Raw genomic sequence first — 18,807 nt, 5'->3', positions numbered from 1 at the left:
GCACGGCTCTTGCAAGCAAAGCACCAGGCAGGTGCAGTCCCCATTGGCTTCCCTCACCACACGGCTCTGTGTAGGTGAGGGTGTTCCTGCAGGGAAGGGCTGGGCAGGAGGCAGCTGGGCAGCCCCAGAGCACCTGTTGGAATGCACACTCCCTAGCCTCAGCTGTGTGGCTACAAAAAAACCTTTCTGTCTTTCTTTTTCCCCTTGCACAACTCCCTTAAGCTACAGGGAGCGTGGGGTCTGGCCCTCTCCCTTGGCTGCTCTGGTCAGACCATGGCCTGCCTGCTCCCCCGGCCTGAGGGAACTGCGGCCTGAACTGCGGCCTGCCTGCTCCCCTGGCCTGAGGGAACTGCGGCCTGAACTGCGGCCTGCCTGCTCCCCTGGCCTGAGGGAACTGCGGCCTGAACTGCGGCCTGCCTGCTCCCCTGGCCTGAGGGAACTGCGGCCTGAACTGCGGCCTGCCTGCTCCCCCGGCCTGAGGGAACTGCGGCCTGCCTGCTCCCCTGGCCTGAGGGAACTGCGGCCTGAACTGCGGCCTGCCTGCTCCCCCGGCCTGAGGGAACTGCGGCCTGCCTGCTCCCCTGGCCTGAGGGAGCCGCTTGGCCCAGGGCCTGTCATGGCCGCATGCTGCTGTGCTTCAAGGGAGCTTTGATATGACTTTATGAGTCTTAAATTCTACATTGAAGTGCAGCCAGGGGTGGGAGGCAGGCCCTGGTTGATGGAGGGGCTGTACCCTCTCGCTCCCTAGATGAAATGAGCTCTGTGGGGTCAAGAAAGCTCAGTGGGCTTCTGTCGCCAGGCCAGGCCGGTGGGCTTGCTGCCCTGGGCACTGCAGCTCGGTTAGGAGCAGACATTGGTCCCTGAAAGTGGAACCTGTGACCAGTTTTGGGGTGTTTGGAGCTGGACACAAACTAAGGGGGCTGTGACTGCTCAGCTGCTCCCATCAGGGAAGCGTTGTCCTTCCGCAGTGGGAATCCCCCTCTTTCTGGGGATGCTGTTCACAACAAATGCAGTGGGGGGCAAAGCACAGCTTTTTCTCCAGCCCTATCCAGTGGTTCAGGCTGGAACACTGCTTGGCAGCTGGAAAAACCTCAAAATGTCAAAATGCAGCAATGTTGCAGACTCCAAAACCTAAATCCACAGCAGGGGCTGTGGCAGCTGCTGCTTTGCTGCCCCTCACAGGGAGAGGGATGTGGTGGTGGCCTAGAACACTCTGCAGGCTGGGCCAGAAGAGCTCTTCTTGAAGCTCTTAAAGTGATTTCTAGAATTTGAAAGCAATTCTTTCCCCTAGTTTTTGCTTGGTACTATATCACTTGGTGGGGGTTGAGCTTTGTTTTTTCGATAACTCAGCCTGAGGTGGATTTCCAGGTGTGGAAAGTTGTTGGTTGTTTGGGTCTGTTGCACCAAGAGAAGTCTAGTAATAATAGATGGAAGGAGCATCAGGGCACTTGGATAACAAGTAGGATTGCTAGCTAATCTCCAGTAACTAGTACAGGTTTCAGGAGATAAATATGGGTGCATAGTTTCAGAAGAAACCGTGAGATTTCAGGAGAAATTACAGGATTAAGCCTCTTGATAAAATACTGCAACTCTCCAGTCCTTTAAACTTCTTTGGCAGGCTGGGAAACAAATAGATTTAGTACTTATCCCTATTAAAAAACATAATTTTGAAGAATGATTTCAGTAATTGTTTTGCCTAACAGAGCAAATTATGAGATCCTCTCCAATGTGTATTTTTTAAGAGCAGCTAATGATGAGAGCATTTAAGCACTTTAATGGATTTGAATATCCTTTTGCCATTAAATTTAATTGGTCAGCTTGGTAGTTTTTCTGTAGCAGAAATGGGATAATTCACATTAGTCACTTGTGTAGGAAAATTATGGTTAAGGGAAGAATATAAAAAATAATTCACAATGCTGGTACTGACTCCATATTTACTGTTTTATTAGCAGGATTTGCTGCTCACTTTAAATTTACAAATAGACATTATTTACAAAAGCTGTTTACTCCAAAACTGGGTGGTACTACATACTTTAAAACAGAAAGAAGCATTTGTCATCACAATAGAAAAGACTTTATTTCAATACACAAAAGAATACACAAAAGTTCATGTTATCTTATGTGTAGTTTAAATGAGTAGGTATTACTGCTACATCACCTGCTTTATCATGCGTATCAGTTACGAAAACACCTGTCCTGGAGTTGCGCAAAATCAGAACAGTAAAAACAGCACTCTTGGAGGCAATGCAGAATTCATCTTGAGTTGTTGCCTCACATTTGACCAGATAATGACCTACTCAACTCAAACAGTGACTGGCTCGCTGCAGCCATGAGTCTGTCTCTCCACTGCTTGCAGAAAGACAGATTGTCTCAAGATCCTTATGCTAATTTGGCCCTATTTGTATTTTATTTTGAAGGTGTATACAGACTTGGTAAGATGTCTAGGCCTGGTTCAGCAGAGTGGATTTTTTCCCACTAACATGCTATAATTTTACTTGGGTCCCACTGAAAAACAGGTTGAAACACATGAAATTCTGTCTGAACATAAGAAAACACTTTTTTTACTGTGAGCGCTGTTGAACACTGGAACAGGTGGTCCAGTGAGCCTGTGCAGTCTCCATCCCTGGAGTCAGTCAAAGCCCAGCTAGACACTATCCTGGGCAACATGTTCTAGTTGACCCTGCTTGATCAGAGGGGTGAACTAGATAATCTGGAAATGTTGCCCACCTCTATGATTTAGTGATTGATTCTGTGAAGAGCTCCGTGACTCAAAGCAGCAGAATATGGCCACAGGGTGCCTGGAGATAAGAGAAGGGACCAGCTCCCTTCAATATGTAGCTGTGACATTTCCAAATACAATAAACAGAGTACCATTCTACATAAAACTACAGAGTGGAATGTTGATAAAATACTCTTAAACAAGGTGTCACAGGAAGAGACTTGAGGTTTTCACTAGATTGTGAAGCAGTATTTAGCTTTGTAGAGAATGTGTCTTTCAAAAGAGCATGCTGCACATTGTACAATAGAAAGCTGGTAGTCTGTAGACTTCAAGGAGCTTCATCATGAGGAGTAAACTGAGAGGATGAAGTGTGACACGAAGGAAAATGGGCATTTTTGCCATCCTGCATCTTGTGAGCAGAAGGAAAAGGACACGGAATAGCTTAAAGGTACAAATGATAATATCAAAGAAATTCCTTTTAAGAAGAAACAAAGCATCATCATTTTTAGGATCAGCAATCAATTCTTCCATCACTGTAATATATTTTAATGCATTCACAGACTTTTTTGTTCATCTTAAATTTTAAACAACTCCAAAATGAGGGTCTACATCCCGTATTTACATATTGTGACCTGAAGCACAGCATCGGTCTGAGTTATGGGATTATACAGCAGTCCAGTGAAAAGAGTTTTGGTGGAAACATGTAGTAGGCTGCTTTTCAAGGACTCTGCCCAGTGGTGGATATTCCTATAGACAAGGGAGAAGCTTATGAGGAGGCATTATTTCCTCTTTACCCCCTTTCCAAAATATGTGAGATTAGAACTTCAGAAAATTTATTTCAGTTTTATGCAGTCTACCTCCTCTGTGACTGGCATTGCACTTGTTCTCAGGTCTAAATCTGTGCTAGATTTGCTTCCGTTATATGTTGATCTCCATCTGAGCAACATGATCTTCTTGAAATACTTCATGGTGTTGTTTTTTACAGTTACAAAACACATGGTGTTTATCATGCTGTTGCTCATAGCAATACATTCAACTATGTAAAAAGCAGTAAGATAATGCTTCTCTTTCACAAAGATGGTGGGGAAAAAGTCACGGACAATTGTGAACCCATAGAAAGGTGACCAGCAGAGAACATAGGCAGTCAGGATGCACATCAGTACCATAACAGTTTTTCTTCTGCATCGAAGCCTCTTCCTGATCTGTTCCGTTTGAAATCCTGGTACAGTTTTAAACCAAAGTTCCCGAGAGATTCTGGCATAACACAAGGCCATCGTAACAACAGGTGCAACAAATTCGATGCCAAAGATGAAGAGAAAATACGATCTGTAGTACATCTGCTGGTCAACTGGCCAAATTTGACCACAGAAAATTTTTTCCTGGTTCTTCACTATGAATAACACTGTTTCAGTAGTAAAGTAGGCAGATGGGATAGCTACAAGTATGGAGATGATCCAGACCAAGGCGATTAGGAAGGCTGCTGTTTGATAATTCATTCGTGGTTTCAGTGGATGAACAATGGCCAGGTACCTGGAACAGATAAATTCATTTAAAATGAAGTCTGAAAACACTCTTAGTCAGAACGCACTTCAAAACAGAAGTGGACAGAATTAGGCAGAAGGAAACTGCTGTCATTCTTAAGGAGAAAGCCTGACAAATTTGCCTGTGAGGAGAGTTAAGAAAATTTTCAGATGTGGCAGCCTAAAGCAAAGTTCTTATGTCTAAGAATCAGTTCCTGGTTCTAGAAACTCTGGAGCCAGTGGCTGAGTGGTTTGTTAGGACAGTGGGTACCTGACAATCTGAAAATCTCAGTGTATGTTAGGGTGTCTGAGGATGGTTTTAAGACCTGAGTCTTAAAACTCCTACCTGTTCACAAGATTAGAAAGAGCTGCAATTTTTTATCACAAACTTTCCTTTTTAACACGGATTACATATCTGGGAGTTATGGAAAAGATAGGAAGAGGAGAAAGAGAGGGAATATTCCTATTACTGACAAATATGTTTGCAGGACCTAGCACAATACACAGGTGATGTCATACTCAGGACATACCATGATATAGTACATGGGGACTCTTTGCTGGATAGTGCATGTTCAAGCAGGAGTTTGAAACATGCAATAATATATGCCTAGTCAGGTGCGGGTAAAAAGGCAAACATGCAGAAGCAGGAAAAAGGTTTCCCTGGGCATAGAACTATTTAAATACACATATTTTTACCAAGAAGGTCAAATATATGTAACAATGTTTTTATTATTTTCATATTTTTTCCATGGGATACAAAAAGTTGAAGCTGATGCTAATGAATGGTTACAGGTGAGCATGTTTTCAAGCCACCAACAAAGGGCTGTGTATCCATTTTCTGTCCATGCAAATTTTTGTGTCTTCTGCTGGAGGTGACTATTGCTAATTAATCTTAAATATGCTGTGTTAAGTAACGTGCCAAACCATAAAACCTGAGTTAGGTGTTGCACTCCTTATGACTGTAAAGCTGCAAGGTGTACTGCGGTGTTTCACAAAGAAGTGTGGAGAAATGGAAGTACATTACTTGCAAGGTTCATCAATTGCCCTCAAATCAGTTACAAAGGAGCTAGGACAATGGCATTCACTCTGGGGTATTTTTTTGGTTGGAATTTGGGGGTGTTGATTTTTTAAGAAGCTATAGATGTAAGAAGAGCTTACGTTAGAGTACACTGTCCCAGAAAGATTATGATATTTCTCTTAAAAGGAGATTTTTATCAAAGACTCTCCAGAGTTGCCAGTACAATTATATTTGACACAAAGGATTGTTACAAAAAAATGGAATTTCTCATTCATTTAAAGGCTTTTCTATCTGTATATATTCTATACATAGATGGCATCCACAGGATATATTAATTCTAAAATAAAATGGAAAATCAGCGGCACATTTCATCAGCCAGATCTTGGAAGCAGATGAATTGTTCATCGCTCTTAACAGTGCAGGCTGGATGTCAAGGGACAGCAGAATTATATCAGCCTCATTGTGGAGCTGATAAATGAATATTTTTAGATTGGGTCCTATGGAAACAAGGTTGTGGGATAATGTATGTGTATGCATTCGTAAGTATGCCTGTCTGCTCAGCAAAACATTTGGCTGCATGGTGTAAATCTCTACAAGAGAGTCAGGAGGGAGTTTTTGTGCTGGATTTCCTGATTGTCATTGCTTACCACACTTGGGCTGTGACTGCGGAGTGGTCCTGGAGCTCACGAACAGAGTTCAGATGAAGCTGCCCTGGAAGGTACGCTCCAAAAGTGTACATAGAACACACCAAGTGCTCGTGGGCGTTCAGTCCAGGGGACCCAACTAAAGCTAAAGCCCCCGGAATATTTGCAGCATGAATATTGGGCCCTTAGCATGAACTTTTGCTCTTCAGATCCTCTCCTTTCACATTGCATTATTTTCTACTGTAGATGTGGCCTTAAATGTGTGAAATCCCTAATTTCATGTGAATGGACATCAAGGAAGATGGAAGAGAACCCTACTACACAAGTGAGCCCTTTTAAATGAACTAAACATGGGAAGCTGTTGCTAGGAGCCTATTCTTTTTTAGAGACAGAAGTCAACAACCTACATGACATAACCAACATGGAATTGTTGATTGTTAAATGAATGAGATTTTTCTCTGTGTACTAAATCAAAAGCTCACAAAAAAACCCCACAAACCAACAACCAAAACTCAGTGAACCCAAAACACTGTGTTCTTACAACAAACTTCAGTGGTTAATTGTTTCCAGGATTGTTTTTAAAAACGCCTGAGGAAATATGCTAGGAATCTTCTGATTTCTTAGCAGGCATAAGAGCTCACTGACCCATGTTACTTCATCAACCTGGGACGTACTAGCAGAGCTTTCCAAGAAAGTTTTTTAGAAGTTGAAAAAGTAATAGAAAATGGTAATGCATACATGATGGTGTTATATGCTTAACCCTGAATCTTCAGTTGCTGCTTAAAGGTTATTTGTCAGATACTTGTTAAGGAGTTGTTTCATAGGAGGTGTTTGTCCTTTCCCTACACCAGGCACCATCTCTGAACTTCCCCAGAGTCTTTCCACAGACTTCTGTTGACATCAATCACAGCTGAAGCAGCTGTGCATGGAGCTGTTACCTATACAACCATCAGCAGGGTTGACTGCTCCTGAGCTGCCTTTTGGATCAGGTACCAAAAACTACGCAACATTAGACTGGAGCGTAAAATGGCACATGAAGAAACTGGGAAAAAAGGGGAAGAGGGAGTGGGAATCATACAGTGTGTATATGCAGGGGGTGTTTGTACACAAAGGACAATTTCTTGTGATGGTCTTTCTATAGTTTACTCTGCGGGTCTCTGGCTTTTTGTGAGTTAGTTGTGTCAGACTTATGTCAGCATGAAGCTGATCCTCAGTGCCTAGGTCCGTCAGAGTCTGTGGTGCACAAGGCTAAGAGACCAGGAGTCTTAAGAAAGCATATAATTAAACTATATTGTTAAAATTCCTGGGGTGAGAGGCAGCCATAGAAATATCTCAGGACTGCAGTATAAAGCAGGTAGAATAACAGGTGGGTATCATTATGTTCTGCTTACCCCATTATGAAGGCTGTAGGAAAATCTCAGCTAAACTGGGTTGGTGTAGCATTTTATCATTTTCTGGACAGTGTCATAAATATGGGTGCCATAAATGACCTGTGGCTTTTTCCTGGCTTGCAGCTGTGCCATCCTCAGAGAGGCATATAAAGAGAGAGGAAAGTATAAGAGAGCATCTTAATGAAGAGTGCTGGCCATGCTCACTGAGCATCCACTTCTGGACTGGAGCATCCAGCTACGATGTCGGTACTCTCAAATGGTTAATTTAATAATTGTTGGGTTTTCTCAGTACAGCATGACAGAGAGTAAGAACTCTCCTTTGCAGAAGTCTTATCTTTTACTCTCACACCAAAATAAAAACTGAGGAAAATACCTTAGAGGCAGAAATAAATATCCTCCTTGTTGGAAACTCACCTGTCAAATTCTATATCATTAATCAACTATTTCTGTTGCTGAAGGGTATTTCACTGTTTATAGAAAAGGTTAGATTCAGAAAAGCTGTGTAGGCTAGTAGTGAAAGTTCCTTAGAGATGTATGGTTTGGATCACAGTTATATAGTGCTGATGAACACCCTCATGTCTGGGTGTTTCTGATTTGTCTCTCTCTTTCGCCTCTTTCCCTTATTTCATAAATCCTCTCCTACACTTTTTTTTTATGAGAAAAAAAATTGTTCTAATAAATCAACATACTTTCCACCTGAAAAATCCAATCAAGACATTTCCACTGAGTTTTCTCTGGGGTAAAGTCGTGACCTCACGTGATTAAATTTTTTATGAAACAAGATACCCAGGTCTGCGTAGTACCTACCTGGACATCAGCAAATCCTGCAGAACAGCTGAGTATGTTCAAAACCTAGAGATCTGGACAGCCAGCCTCAGAAGCTCTGGCCATCTACTTGTGTAGTCATAGCACCCTACTTACCTGTCAACAGCTATAGCCAGGAGAGCATTGGTAGAAACATAGAGGGAGACGGTCCGAAGGTAGTTGACTGAGGCACAGAGGACGTGGCCGTGCTCCCAGGACAGCTGCCGCACCACATAGTAGTCCATCTCAAAGGGGCAGCACACAATGGCCACGATGAAGTCTGAGATGGCCAGGTTGGCAATCAGCAGGTTGGTGAGGTTTCGCAGCTTCTTGTAGCGGGTGAGAGCAGCAATGAAGATGAAATTGCCGATGCCACAAACCAACATGATGCCAACCAGAGCCACCCCAATCACAATCTTGGCTGCAAAGAAGGTGCGGGTTTTGGTCACGTCATCTTCACTGTCCAGTGGCAGGTCATAATCGCTGTAACTGAAATTGAAAGGGAAAGAGAAGTTTCGCAAGAAAGTTAAATCCCCATCGTGGAGATTGTAAATTGCTGCGAAGTTGAGGTTGACAGTAGCATTTGTTTTATGTTCAGCTTGCTCCATGGTCATGTCTGTCTTGTTTTGACACGTGGCTTGGCTGGCCCTTGGTTTCGTGTTAGAATTACAAGGCGTGGCAGGCGAGAGACCTCATCTAAAGCTTCCTTCTGAGCGGTGAGTCACCTTGTCTTTGTCCCCATAATATTATAGAGCAACAGCCTCATTTATCTCCTTCTGTGGGAACAAAAAGAGGAGAATATTTCTGGAGAGGAAATAACAGAAAAAATAATGTGCTTGAGGGAAAGCAATAGCCACCTTACTGCCCCACAGCTCTATAGCTGGCTGTGCACAGTGGGAAGAAATGCACTGTGAAAGGATGCTTCTGTTATCATAAAATCCCTTGAGTTGCATAATACACTGGTTGTTATACCCAGCAGTTTTATTTACCAGTGATGAAATTTTGTTTTCAGCACACAGCGAAGTGACAGTCTAGGAGGGGTGTAAAATCCAGTTTAAACCTTTGCCAGCCTTCAGGCCCACAGGCTGTCATGCTTATGCAAGGTAAAAAAACTAAAATGAGATGACACCTCAATTTGCTGAAAAGTACCTGATGTGCCTTTTGGACAAAGTTTTTGCTTTATTCTAGGTGTCTCGGTCAGAGCGATGTGATAGGTGAGAATGAAAAGACAACTGATGTCCTGGCTTCTAAGTACATTTCTTAATTAAGCAAGAGTTGCCAAGACCCAAGAAAACAGTGAAGCCAGCACTTTCCTTTTGGCAGCCATTAACTGAGTAGGGGGATGAAATCTTCAGCCAGCTTCATCTGTTATTGTTTCTCTTAAACCAGTGGAGCTCTGACAATTTGCATAGGCAAGATTTTGCCCCGTGACCCAGCTTGTAGGGCTTTGCGGTGAAGGCAGATCTGCCATTCACAAGGAGAATGCTTCAACAAACAAGCTCTTGAGGTGAAAGGGAAAATCTTCCTTAGGCAAGGCAAAGCGCCATGCATTTTTGAGAATGAGGAGAAGCAGGTTCCCCTCTTTGTACTGCCGGTTGTACCAAATGTTAAAAATTGATTTATTTTCCACACTGAGGAAAGAAAAAGATCTAATCTACTCCCTAATTTTGCCTCTACTTTGTATCAAAATGCTGGGAGGGCTAACTTCTTGGATCTTCCCATGCCACATTTGGGAATCCTCACACCAGAATCCCAGCTGTCGGGACAGTCCCACCCCATCCCAGAAGGGAATTACGGGGCGTTATGACTTTTTCTGCTTTGAGACAGTGGGTCTTCCGGGTGTCAAATGCTATTGAACAACGCCCATCATGGCTACAAAGGACAATCTGCATAGTGGAGCTATTGCATCCTTCTTTTCCTGGAGCCACCCTCAGCCCCTGATGTACCAACACTTAATACATTTCTGAGAGAAACTCTCTTGTACAACTTCTGTCTCCACATTGCTTTTCAAACTGAGAGTTGCAGAACAACAGAATAATAGAAAGCCAAAGCCTGAAACTCAGTAACAGTTCAAACAATTGACTGCCTTACAAGGCATCCCCACAGCTGCCTGGAAATGTGAACATTCATTTAAGAGAAGTACTAAATAAATACTTGGATGCAAAATCTATATGTTGGTCAAAGCAAGGTGCAGCATCTGTTTCAGACAGGTTTCCCTGCAAAATACCAAGAGAGAGCTTTAAAATAAATACAGACAACACAACCATCTACAAATTGACACAACACTATCAGCTAACTGTACCTGCAGTTGCTCTCATCTTCTTGGAGGTCTCAGGCACCCTGGGGATAGCCACCAAGTTTCTCCCCTGCAAATGTGCTGCTGTGACCAGAGCAGAGAAAGGCTCACTGAAAGCAGCCAGAGGGCTTTGCTGAATGATCATTTCTCTCCCAAGCAGGTTTGCCCTGCTGCTCAGGGGAGGATGGCTCTGCTGTCTCTGTGCATGCATCTAAAGCCTTTTCTTAGTGGGAGGCACCTTGAAGCTGTCCATGCATTTCTGATTTTAAAGAGGCAGTGCAATACGGAGACAATAGAGCACAGCCTTTTTCTCTTTTTTTCTGCTTTAAACCCCCTGAATGCATCAAACTGGCGGAGCGGCTTTGTTACCAAGTCTGAGCATGGAAGGTATAAAAACCCAAGTCTGCACTTGTTCTTTGAGTTTTGTCTGTGCTGGGCAGCAGCTACCTACACCTGATGTGACACAGAAGCAAAACACAAGCCTCCCAGAGGAGAGGAGGGGGAGGAAGGAGGTTGAACTACTTTCCCAGGAACCTTTCTCCATAGATCTCTCCCCGGCTATTGTGTTTAGGACTGCAGCTGTGGCAGCTCCTGCAGAAAGAGGGTCAAACGTTGAATAGCCATAAATCAGAGGACCCATGACAGCCTTCCTTGCCCTCTCAGGGAATTACTCAGAGCGGAAAAGCGGTAGTGAATCCTTAAGGACTTTGTGTCCTTTGCTAATGCGGCTTCCTTATTGCTCTGAAGCACTCGCACTGCAGGGAGCAGTTCTCCTGCTTCCCAGCTCTCCAGAAGGAAGGAAACACACAGCAGATCCCCTGTCCTCTTCTGCACCTCCAGTCTTATTCACATTAGCTGACATTTTCCAAGATGCATAGTTAAGACACATTATGTGGATGAGACCGTAGGAGGCTGTAGAAGGTCATGAAGAGTGTAGAAGTTTTGCAGAAAATTTTAAATACGTGCCCTACAATGCACACTCACAAGACTCAGCTTTCATGAGCTTATGAGCACTTACCTCTGGAAAAAGGAGATAATGAAAGAAATCTGTTAATGTGAAATACGTCTGGGGTAAAGAGGCCACTACTGAAAACTTGTAGAAAGCTAGAGAGTCCCCACTGTCTGGATCCAGCAGACAGCATTAAGAATTTCATGGCAAATACTTTTCTTGGCTTTATTTTTAACAGTCAGTGTAATAGGTGAAAAGCCATTAATGGATTTTTAATATCCTGAAATGGTGCAACTAAATGAACAATGAGGAAATCAGATACAGTCCATTTGTTGATTTCCGTCACAAAAAATGTAAATATAGTAAGTATAGGGAAAGACAAAGTTAACTTATGGTGTACATCAGAACCACATCTCAAAGATCCCTAAAATGAGCCACATAAACCTTAAATGTCCCTTAAGAAAAGCTAGTACACTAAAGGGAGCTTTTGCAAGCTTTACATTAGGAATGTGCATGATCTCTTTAAGACTTTGCTCAGCTGTCTCACATTAAGTTATCTAGTGAGTTAATCAAGCAACATGATATCCAAATATTTATAATCCTTTAGGCCCAAACTGCAGCTGCTGCAGAACTGTCTGTCCCTGCTGATTCAAGGCAAGTTGGCACTGGAGCCCTGATAACCAAACTACAGCCCCTCTGGATCTGCATTTCATGCTTGGGACGTAGGTTCCGAACAGCACTTGTTCACCTGCCATGCTCCAAGCAATTCTGTTATATGTGTCAAACTGTTTCTCAGAGAATACTAGTAAATACTGTGAAACGGTGTGATCTGCGTGTGCTGTGCAAGGCAGTGGTTTGTAGTTGCTGAATAGAAGCTTTTGAATAGAAGTTGTTGAATAGACAATGAAACCAATGGTGCTGAGAGCTACCTTTACAACCAAACGGGGAGAATGAAAGTTAAAAGGTGGGTCTAGAGCCTAAATAACTGTTCTGATAACCTGCCTTGCTATAACAAGAGCTGGGGCAATAGTGGAAGGGTTCTAAAGCCATGGGGTATATGCAGGAGATTTTCCCAGCTGCAGATACTGTATAAGAAGTTCCAAAGGCTGCCTTCAAAAACCGTAGTCTCTTGTGACTTCTGGTGTAAATGTGATGAAAGAGCGGCTCCCTTGGGCAGCCGGGCTGTGGTATGGCTGTCCTTCTGTGCACAACTGGGATTTTTGTGGTTCCAGATTGCCCAGTCCAGGAGCTTTGCAGCCTACAGGTCTCCTCTTCCTAGAACCAGGCACTGGGAGGCTTGCAGACACTGAGAAATCCATCCCCACAGCACATATATGACATACGTTTGTCACATGATTACACTCTATTACATTGTATTTCAAAGTCCCTGTTATTTTCTAGAGAGCACATGATTCTGATGTTGGATTTCTGCATAGGACCAGGTTTCTCCTTTACAGCATTTATTGGTGGTTCCCTGATGGTGTCACAACATTTAACAGTGTCACAATGCATTTCCTGAGACCAGTGCCACCAGTTTGACTAATTCAGGCTGAGAAAGAGAAGCTGATACTGAAAACTATCATGTAAACAATTTACTTCCTTTTTGTTAGTTTTTGTGGGTTTTTTTTCATTAGTATGCTCACAGTTTGAACAGGGAAGTTATTTGCAGGCTAAATGATGCAAAAAAGATTGCAACGTAAAGTACTTGTTTAGAGACTTTCAAATAATGAATTTCTAAAACTAGTATTTAGCTTGGGAACAGACCTAAGGACTTTGGCCTTTCATTTCAAAACAGCAAACTCACCAGCTACTGTCTAATTTTTCCTAATTGCTAAATAAATTGGACTCTGAGGGAGGTAATTAATCCCAGGGGATTTACGTAAGCTTTGCATAAAGTATAGCTGGAGTTTTACAAAGGTTGCTAATACAAATCAGTTGGTGAAATGTGACAAAAGCATCAGACATCCTGTGATTTTCTGGAAAAACAAACAAAAGGTAGCAGCACTCATGGGTTACAGCCATGTGTATTTCTGCTCACTGTTCCAACCAGACATTCAGCTCAGGGGCTTTACTAAATCTGAGAGTGTGTAACTGACATTAATGTTCAAGAGGGCACTAGACTTGCTAACATAAAGAGTTAGGTGTATTTTTCTAATACATGAAAAGAGGCCTTGTGGTACTAGAGAAAAGTGACTTTTGCATGGAGCTTGGCAAAAATGTGCACACAGGAGTAATCCCACCATACTCAGCTGTTCCAATGGTGACTTGGGCTGTGGAATAGTCCTGGGAAGGAGAGTGCAGAGAGGTGTTTGCCTTTATTCATGGATTATGTCATCCTGCTACACACCTCTTACCACCTCTTTCTGCTTCCTTCCTGAGTGATCATTTCTTGGCTTAGAAAGAGGGGCAAAGCATCTGAAGGAGCAGCAAGAGCAGGCTGTCAGCAACCACAGTAACACTCTGCAAACTTGGTGGTCAGTGCTGTTGGAAAAGCAAAGAAAAGCCTTTTTTCTTTCAGAGCTGCACAGGTTTCTGTGGACACTGGCATTCAGGCAGATGTCACAGCCAAATGACGCAAGGTTTAGCAGAACTGCACAGAGCTCACTTAATGTGCAAGGTGACCCAGGGGCATTCAGCAACTTCAAAGTAGAAGACATTTTCTTTCTCTTTACTTGTCTCTTTTTTCCCAGTTTTTATTTCTTTTCCTGTTTTGTTCATCATTTTGTGATTGTGTAAGAAAATGGTGTTTATTTTGCTCAGCTCAACTTAAAAAGGCAATCTTCTGTGAGAATCACACCCCTGCCCTCAACAACGGTCTATGAAATATGTAGAAATAGCTATAAGAAGCTTCTGTTCCTAACTAGCACTTACCACCCTTACTGGAGAAGCCCATCTTACCTAAAGCAAAAGTGGAAGTATTTGGGGCAGTGCAGGAAAGCAGGAACCAGCACTGGGAATGTGCACAAGTTTTGATGCCACAGTAGTATAACATGAATGATCACAAAGAAAACATTTCAGTCTTTAAACAGTCAACATTTTATTTAATTATTAAATATTACTTTTTTTTCCTCCTCTCATTTGAATGTGTTTGTTGTGCTTTGTGGCTTTTTTGTAACTCAGCTTTCCTTAGAGCAAATGTTTGTTACCACAAACCCTTCTCTTGAGCAGAAGGCCTCTGAAAGGCCAGTGTCAAGTGCTTTTCTTCCCAAACTGTGCCTGGGCACACTCATAGTTTGGTGGATACTAATGTGCCGGTCATGGGCAGTGGCAGTGTGCAGCAATGTATCTCCTCGCTGTGGCAGAGGCAGAAGATTGCTGAGCCCACCTTCTTTGCCCCACTCACCAGCTTTATTCTCGGCCAAGACTCTTCGCTGCCACAACAGTCCCAGTCAGCTGTTAGGGACTGCTTAATTTTAGACTAAGACTGCCAAGCCCATTACCAGAGATTCCCAAAAAGCCACGGCACTGTAAGTTCTGTCTCTCCTGTGCTAGACATGTGGAATAGCAAAGATCCGTGCTTGGAAACTTTTGCCAATTGGAGATAAAGATCAGTTTAGCCAGTTGAAATGTTCTGTCTTGGTATCAGCCTCTAATGAATCTTACTACAATTACTTTGAATTTCTAGGAATGCCTTTTCAAACTCAAAACCTGGAGGTTTTACCTGGAAATTGGAAATTTTCCTTTTCTTCTGCCTTTGTTTCATTATAGAGAAGAACACTTACAAGGTAAGGTTTACAATTGCAGAAGGTGGACAGTTTGTCTTTATTTCTGAACTTTATTCTAAGAGAATTAAGATAAAATAATGTGTAGCTCATATAGAACAACATTTTGAAAAGAGATCTCAGGATTATCATCTGATCTATACTGCTGTTCCTGCGCTGTGTTATATATACCCAAACAATTTATAACAAATGCTTTCCTGGACTGTTGGTGAAGAAATTTTGTAATGTAGAGCTCACATCTTCTGTATGAGACTGTTAAGTGTTTCTTAGCTGTACCAGATAGAACTTAAATGGTCCTAGTTTAAATTCCTCATTTTAATATCTCTGATCCAGATCTGAAGTCTGCATCTGGCCTCTTCAAGAACTGGTTTACTCACAGCCCATATTCAAACCCCTTTGAATTTAGAAAGATCTAAAAGGATCTTAATGTGTCCTGTATCTCAGCCAGGCTTGTCACTTCTTTGGATTTTAAGAGACAGTCTTGTTTATTTTGGATCTTACTCAAAGATACACTTAGTACATTTTCTCTTTCAGTGGGTGCTGTGAGCTGCAGAATGCTTTTGGAAATGAAGCAGCTTTTTAATTGAAGTGCCTCAGTAGGAGATACAGCCTTCCAAAAACCTGCCGAATTCTTTGTAAGTCTAAGTGGGAGAAGTTGTATGCTGCATTTCTTAAAAAAATTAACCATCATCCATTACAGCTACAGTCTCAAATTTAAGCTAAATTGTCAGCAATCTCCTTTGCTATTACTATTTTCTGTTGAGAAAGCCCTTTGATTTGTATCATCATTTGCCACAGACAGAATCCTGCTCCTTCATGTCTCCTCTTTTGAGTATTGTGGTGGTTTTGCCATTGCCATTTCATTGGCAATTTGGCCTTTCACCCTGTATTTATATGTCAGGCAGAACTGTTCCAAAAATTTCCCTCTGCATAAATTTCCCATTATCCCGCTTTCACTTAAAAGACACCCCCCTTTTCCTTATTTCTACCACCTCAGCATAAACATGCAGACCAGAGCATGCCACTCACTCTGAAGCCCTTGTATGTCAAGCAGTGCGAATCACGGAGGTCTGGCTTGCCTAGGCACATGCAGAGAGGCGTCTTATCTATTCCATGTCCCCAGTTTCTCCCTGTAGCAAGATGTGAGGTATTTAAAGCACATGCCCCATTCCACTGCCTGAGATATTTTTTTTTTTTTGATGATTCATTAAAAGTTAATAGTTCTCTTTTTCTCAGAAGTTATTGGAGATTTAAAAGGCTGACAGAGTTCAGTATCTACCTGAGAAAGGGATTAGTATACTGTGAAAGCCTTATTGCAGATATTATATATACTGCTTGTTATTTCTGCACACATTGGAAATGAATTCTAACCCAGCAGAGTAATGCCTAATGGTAGTTTCATTTGGAGTTACTCAAAGCATGAAACCACAATCTTGGCGTCGGGATGAGTCACAAAAAGATGCTATCACACCTTATTTCTGACTTTAAAAAAGGTTTTGTGGTTCTTCTGATGTGGTGTCAAAACTTCAGGGCCGGATCAGCCACCTTCTCATAATATTTTTGAAATCTGAGAGTAGCACTGTAGAAGTGACTGCTCTGACAGTAGTTGAAAGGTATGTCCGTGCTCCCCAAACTAGGTGGAGATGAAGAAAAGCCATCCCAGAAGGAGCACATCCATGCTTTAGGATGGTAGCTGTGCCCCTCTGGGCACCCCAGGGCTGACTGCTATGTGCATGGCTGTGAGTGTGGTGCAGCATGCATGCTGCTGCCTGTCCATGACTCTGTGGCTCCATCTTCAAAGGAGACAGATGCTGGTTTATCTGAGAGGGACAGCTCAGGGGCACGGATGTCAGAGCCCAGGGGTGCAATATATCGATGGAGTTAAATACCACGGGCCAGGAGCCACAAAATGACTGAGAAAGGCACTTCTTTGCTATTTGGTGGTGGCAGGAAGGCAGACCTGCCCTTCTCTCTGCTGGTGGTCGCAGCGGTCCTAACAGGAAGACCATTGCCCATGGAGCAGTTAGTGATCCACAACCAGTTAACCTGAGTAAGTATAGAGTGTGCTGTGCTGCCCTGCGTCCCATGTATAACTTGGCTTTCATGCCTGTGTGGTGCTGTGCATATTCCCTGCTACAAGATAATCTTGGGTGGCTGATTGTAACAAAGGAGCCTGTGGGCAGCATCCCCTCAGTACTGGCTATTATACCACCTGTCCGTCCTTATCTTTAACTAAAAGCGCAGCAACAAGTTCTCATATAAACAACCTTTTTGTATGATAGTAGGAATGATGAACAGAATTGTTTGGGTTTTTTTTTTTCCAGAAAACCCTGTTTAAGCTCAGAAGATCAAAGTGGGATCACCTTTCTATGGATGGCACCGGCATGGTGTGCGGCACCACGGTTGGAGACCCATTCAGTACTGCACAGCTTAGGGGTCCCTGTCTGAAGGGAGTGTCAGATCATCTTGTACTATCTTCTCTGTAGTGTTAGCTCTAATAAGTGGCATTTTAGGTGATAATTAACAGTCTGAGTGCCTTGCTGACTGGCATCACAACAAATTAGCACCTCCTGGTTCAAAACAGTGGTAGTCTGTTTTTCACGGAATATTTAGAAACCATGTGAACAAATTAGAGGCAGTAGAAGAATGTGGCATGGCTACAGCTGGGTGGGAAGGGGCGGCCCTCGGTTCCAGAATTACAACTCCTTGAAGAATAAAACATAAGCAAAGTCCCAACCTTTTCTAAGGTTGTTATTGCTTCTATTTGGTAGAGACCAAAATTTGCAGGGAATGGTATTGCTTTGAAATTAAACCCCATTGATCATAAGCATCTTAAAAGACCTACTGTACAGGGGGTTATGACACAGTCACACCACCACAAAACTCAGGAAGAATGGGCTGTTCAGCCAAACCTGCCATCTCTCAGCTTCATGGATTAATCAGCTAGAATGCAATCTCTAGAAGTTTTTTAGGAAGAAATTGAGGTGTTCAGAGTTCATTTGAGCCTGTTGACTACTGATACCAAGGTAAATTGGTAGAAGCTCACTGTGAAAAATACCATCCTGTGGCATATAGTGCACAAAGGCCAGCGTAGTGGATCTAATGCTGTTTGCGAATCAGAGCATAATTTAGCTTCTGTGAGATATCCTTTGGAGGAGCTTCTGTCCATGTGGCTGTAAGAGGGAGGCAGGGGAGAGAAGCCCTTGCAGGCTTGTGTGTTAGCTCCCGGGCTGGGGGATGTAGCAGGATGGCCTGCTGATGGACAGCCTGCTCTTTCCCACAGTATTCTTCTGAGCAAACTTGTATTTAAATGAACTTGAAATTTTAAGCCCAAAGTTTTCCCAGAAGAAATATTTCATATAAGCCCAGCTGGCCTTTTTCAAATGAAATTGTTTATTAACTGATTTGTTGTCATTAGCCACCAGGAAGCACCCATATAAAGATACTTTCAACTATATAAAAAATTCACAGTTTCCCAGTACCCTAATCTATGTAATTTTGCTGCAGGGAGTTCATTTTGAAGAGAAAAGGATGACAGATTAGATATTTGAGTACCATTCAGAAGGTTTTTTTAAGGGTAATTTCCCTTTCAGACTTACTAACCCTCTCTCAAATCATTGTCAGATTCTTTTCTATCCAGTACCTGAAACATTACCTTACCACTGCAGGTTTCTATCTTACTTTTGTATACCTTTTACTGTTTTTAGAGGTAGCTGCATATTCCAGCTCTCTAGCTGTCTGTTG

General features: G+C 42.7%; 1 protein-coding gene across 1 annotated transcript; it reads right to left on the bottom strand.

Moving 5' to 3' along the window:
• Positions 1 to 1,927: 1,927 nt before the first annotated feature.
• LOC101919152 (prokineticin receptor 2) lies at positions 1,928 to 10,558 on the bottom strand. The gene is made up of 3 exons (XM_027788384.2): positions 10,399 to 10,558; positions 8,214 to 8,872; positions 1,928 to 4,249 (listed from the first exon to the last, which is right to left on the bottom strand). The coding sequence occupies exons 2-3, from the start codon at positions 8,708 to 8,710 to the stop codon at positions 3,553 to 3,555; spliced, it is 1,194 nt and encodes a 397-aa protein (XP_027644185.2). The 5' UTR covers positions 8,711 to 8,872; positions 10,399 to 10,558; the 3' UTR covers positions 1,928 to 3,552.
• Positions 10,559 to 18,807: the final 8,249 nt, after the last annotated feature.

Source organism: Falco peregrinus, chromosome 11 (genome assembly GCF_023634155.1).
Source record: "Falco peregrinus isolate bFalPer1 chromosome 11, bFalPer1.pri, whole genome shotgun sequence".
Classification (NCBI taxonomy): Eukaryota; Metazoa; Chordata; class Aves; order Falconiformes; family Falconidae; genus Falco; species Falco peregrinus.
Note: the sequence above shows the minus strand (reverse complement) of the source record. Positions and strands in the feature narration are given on the sequence as shown.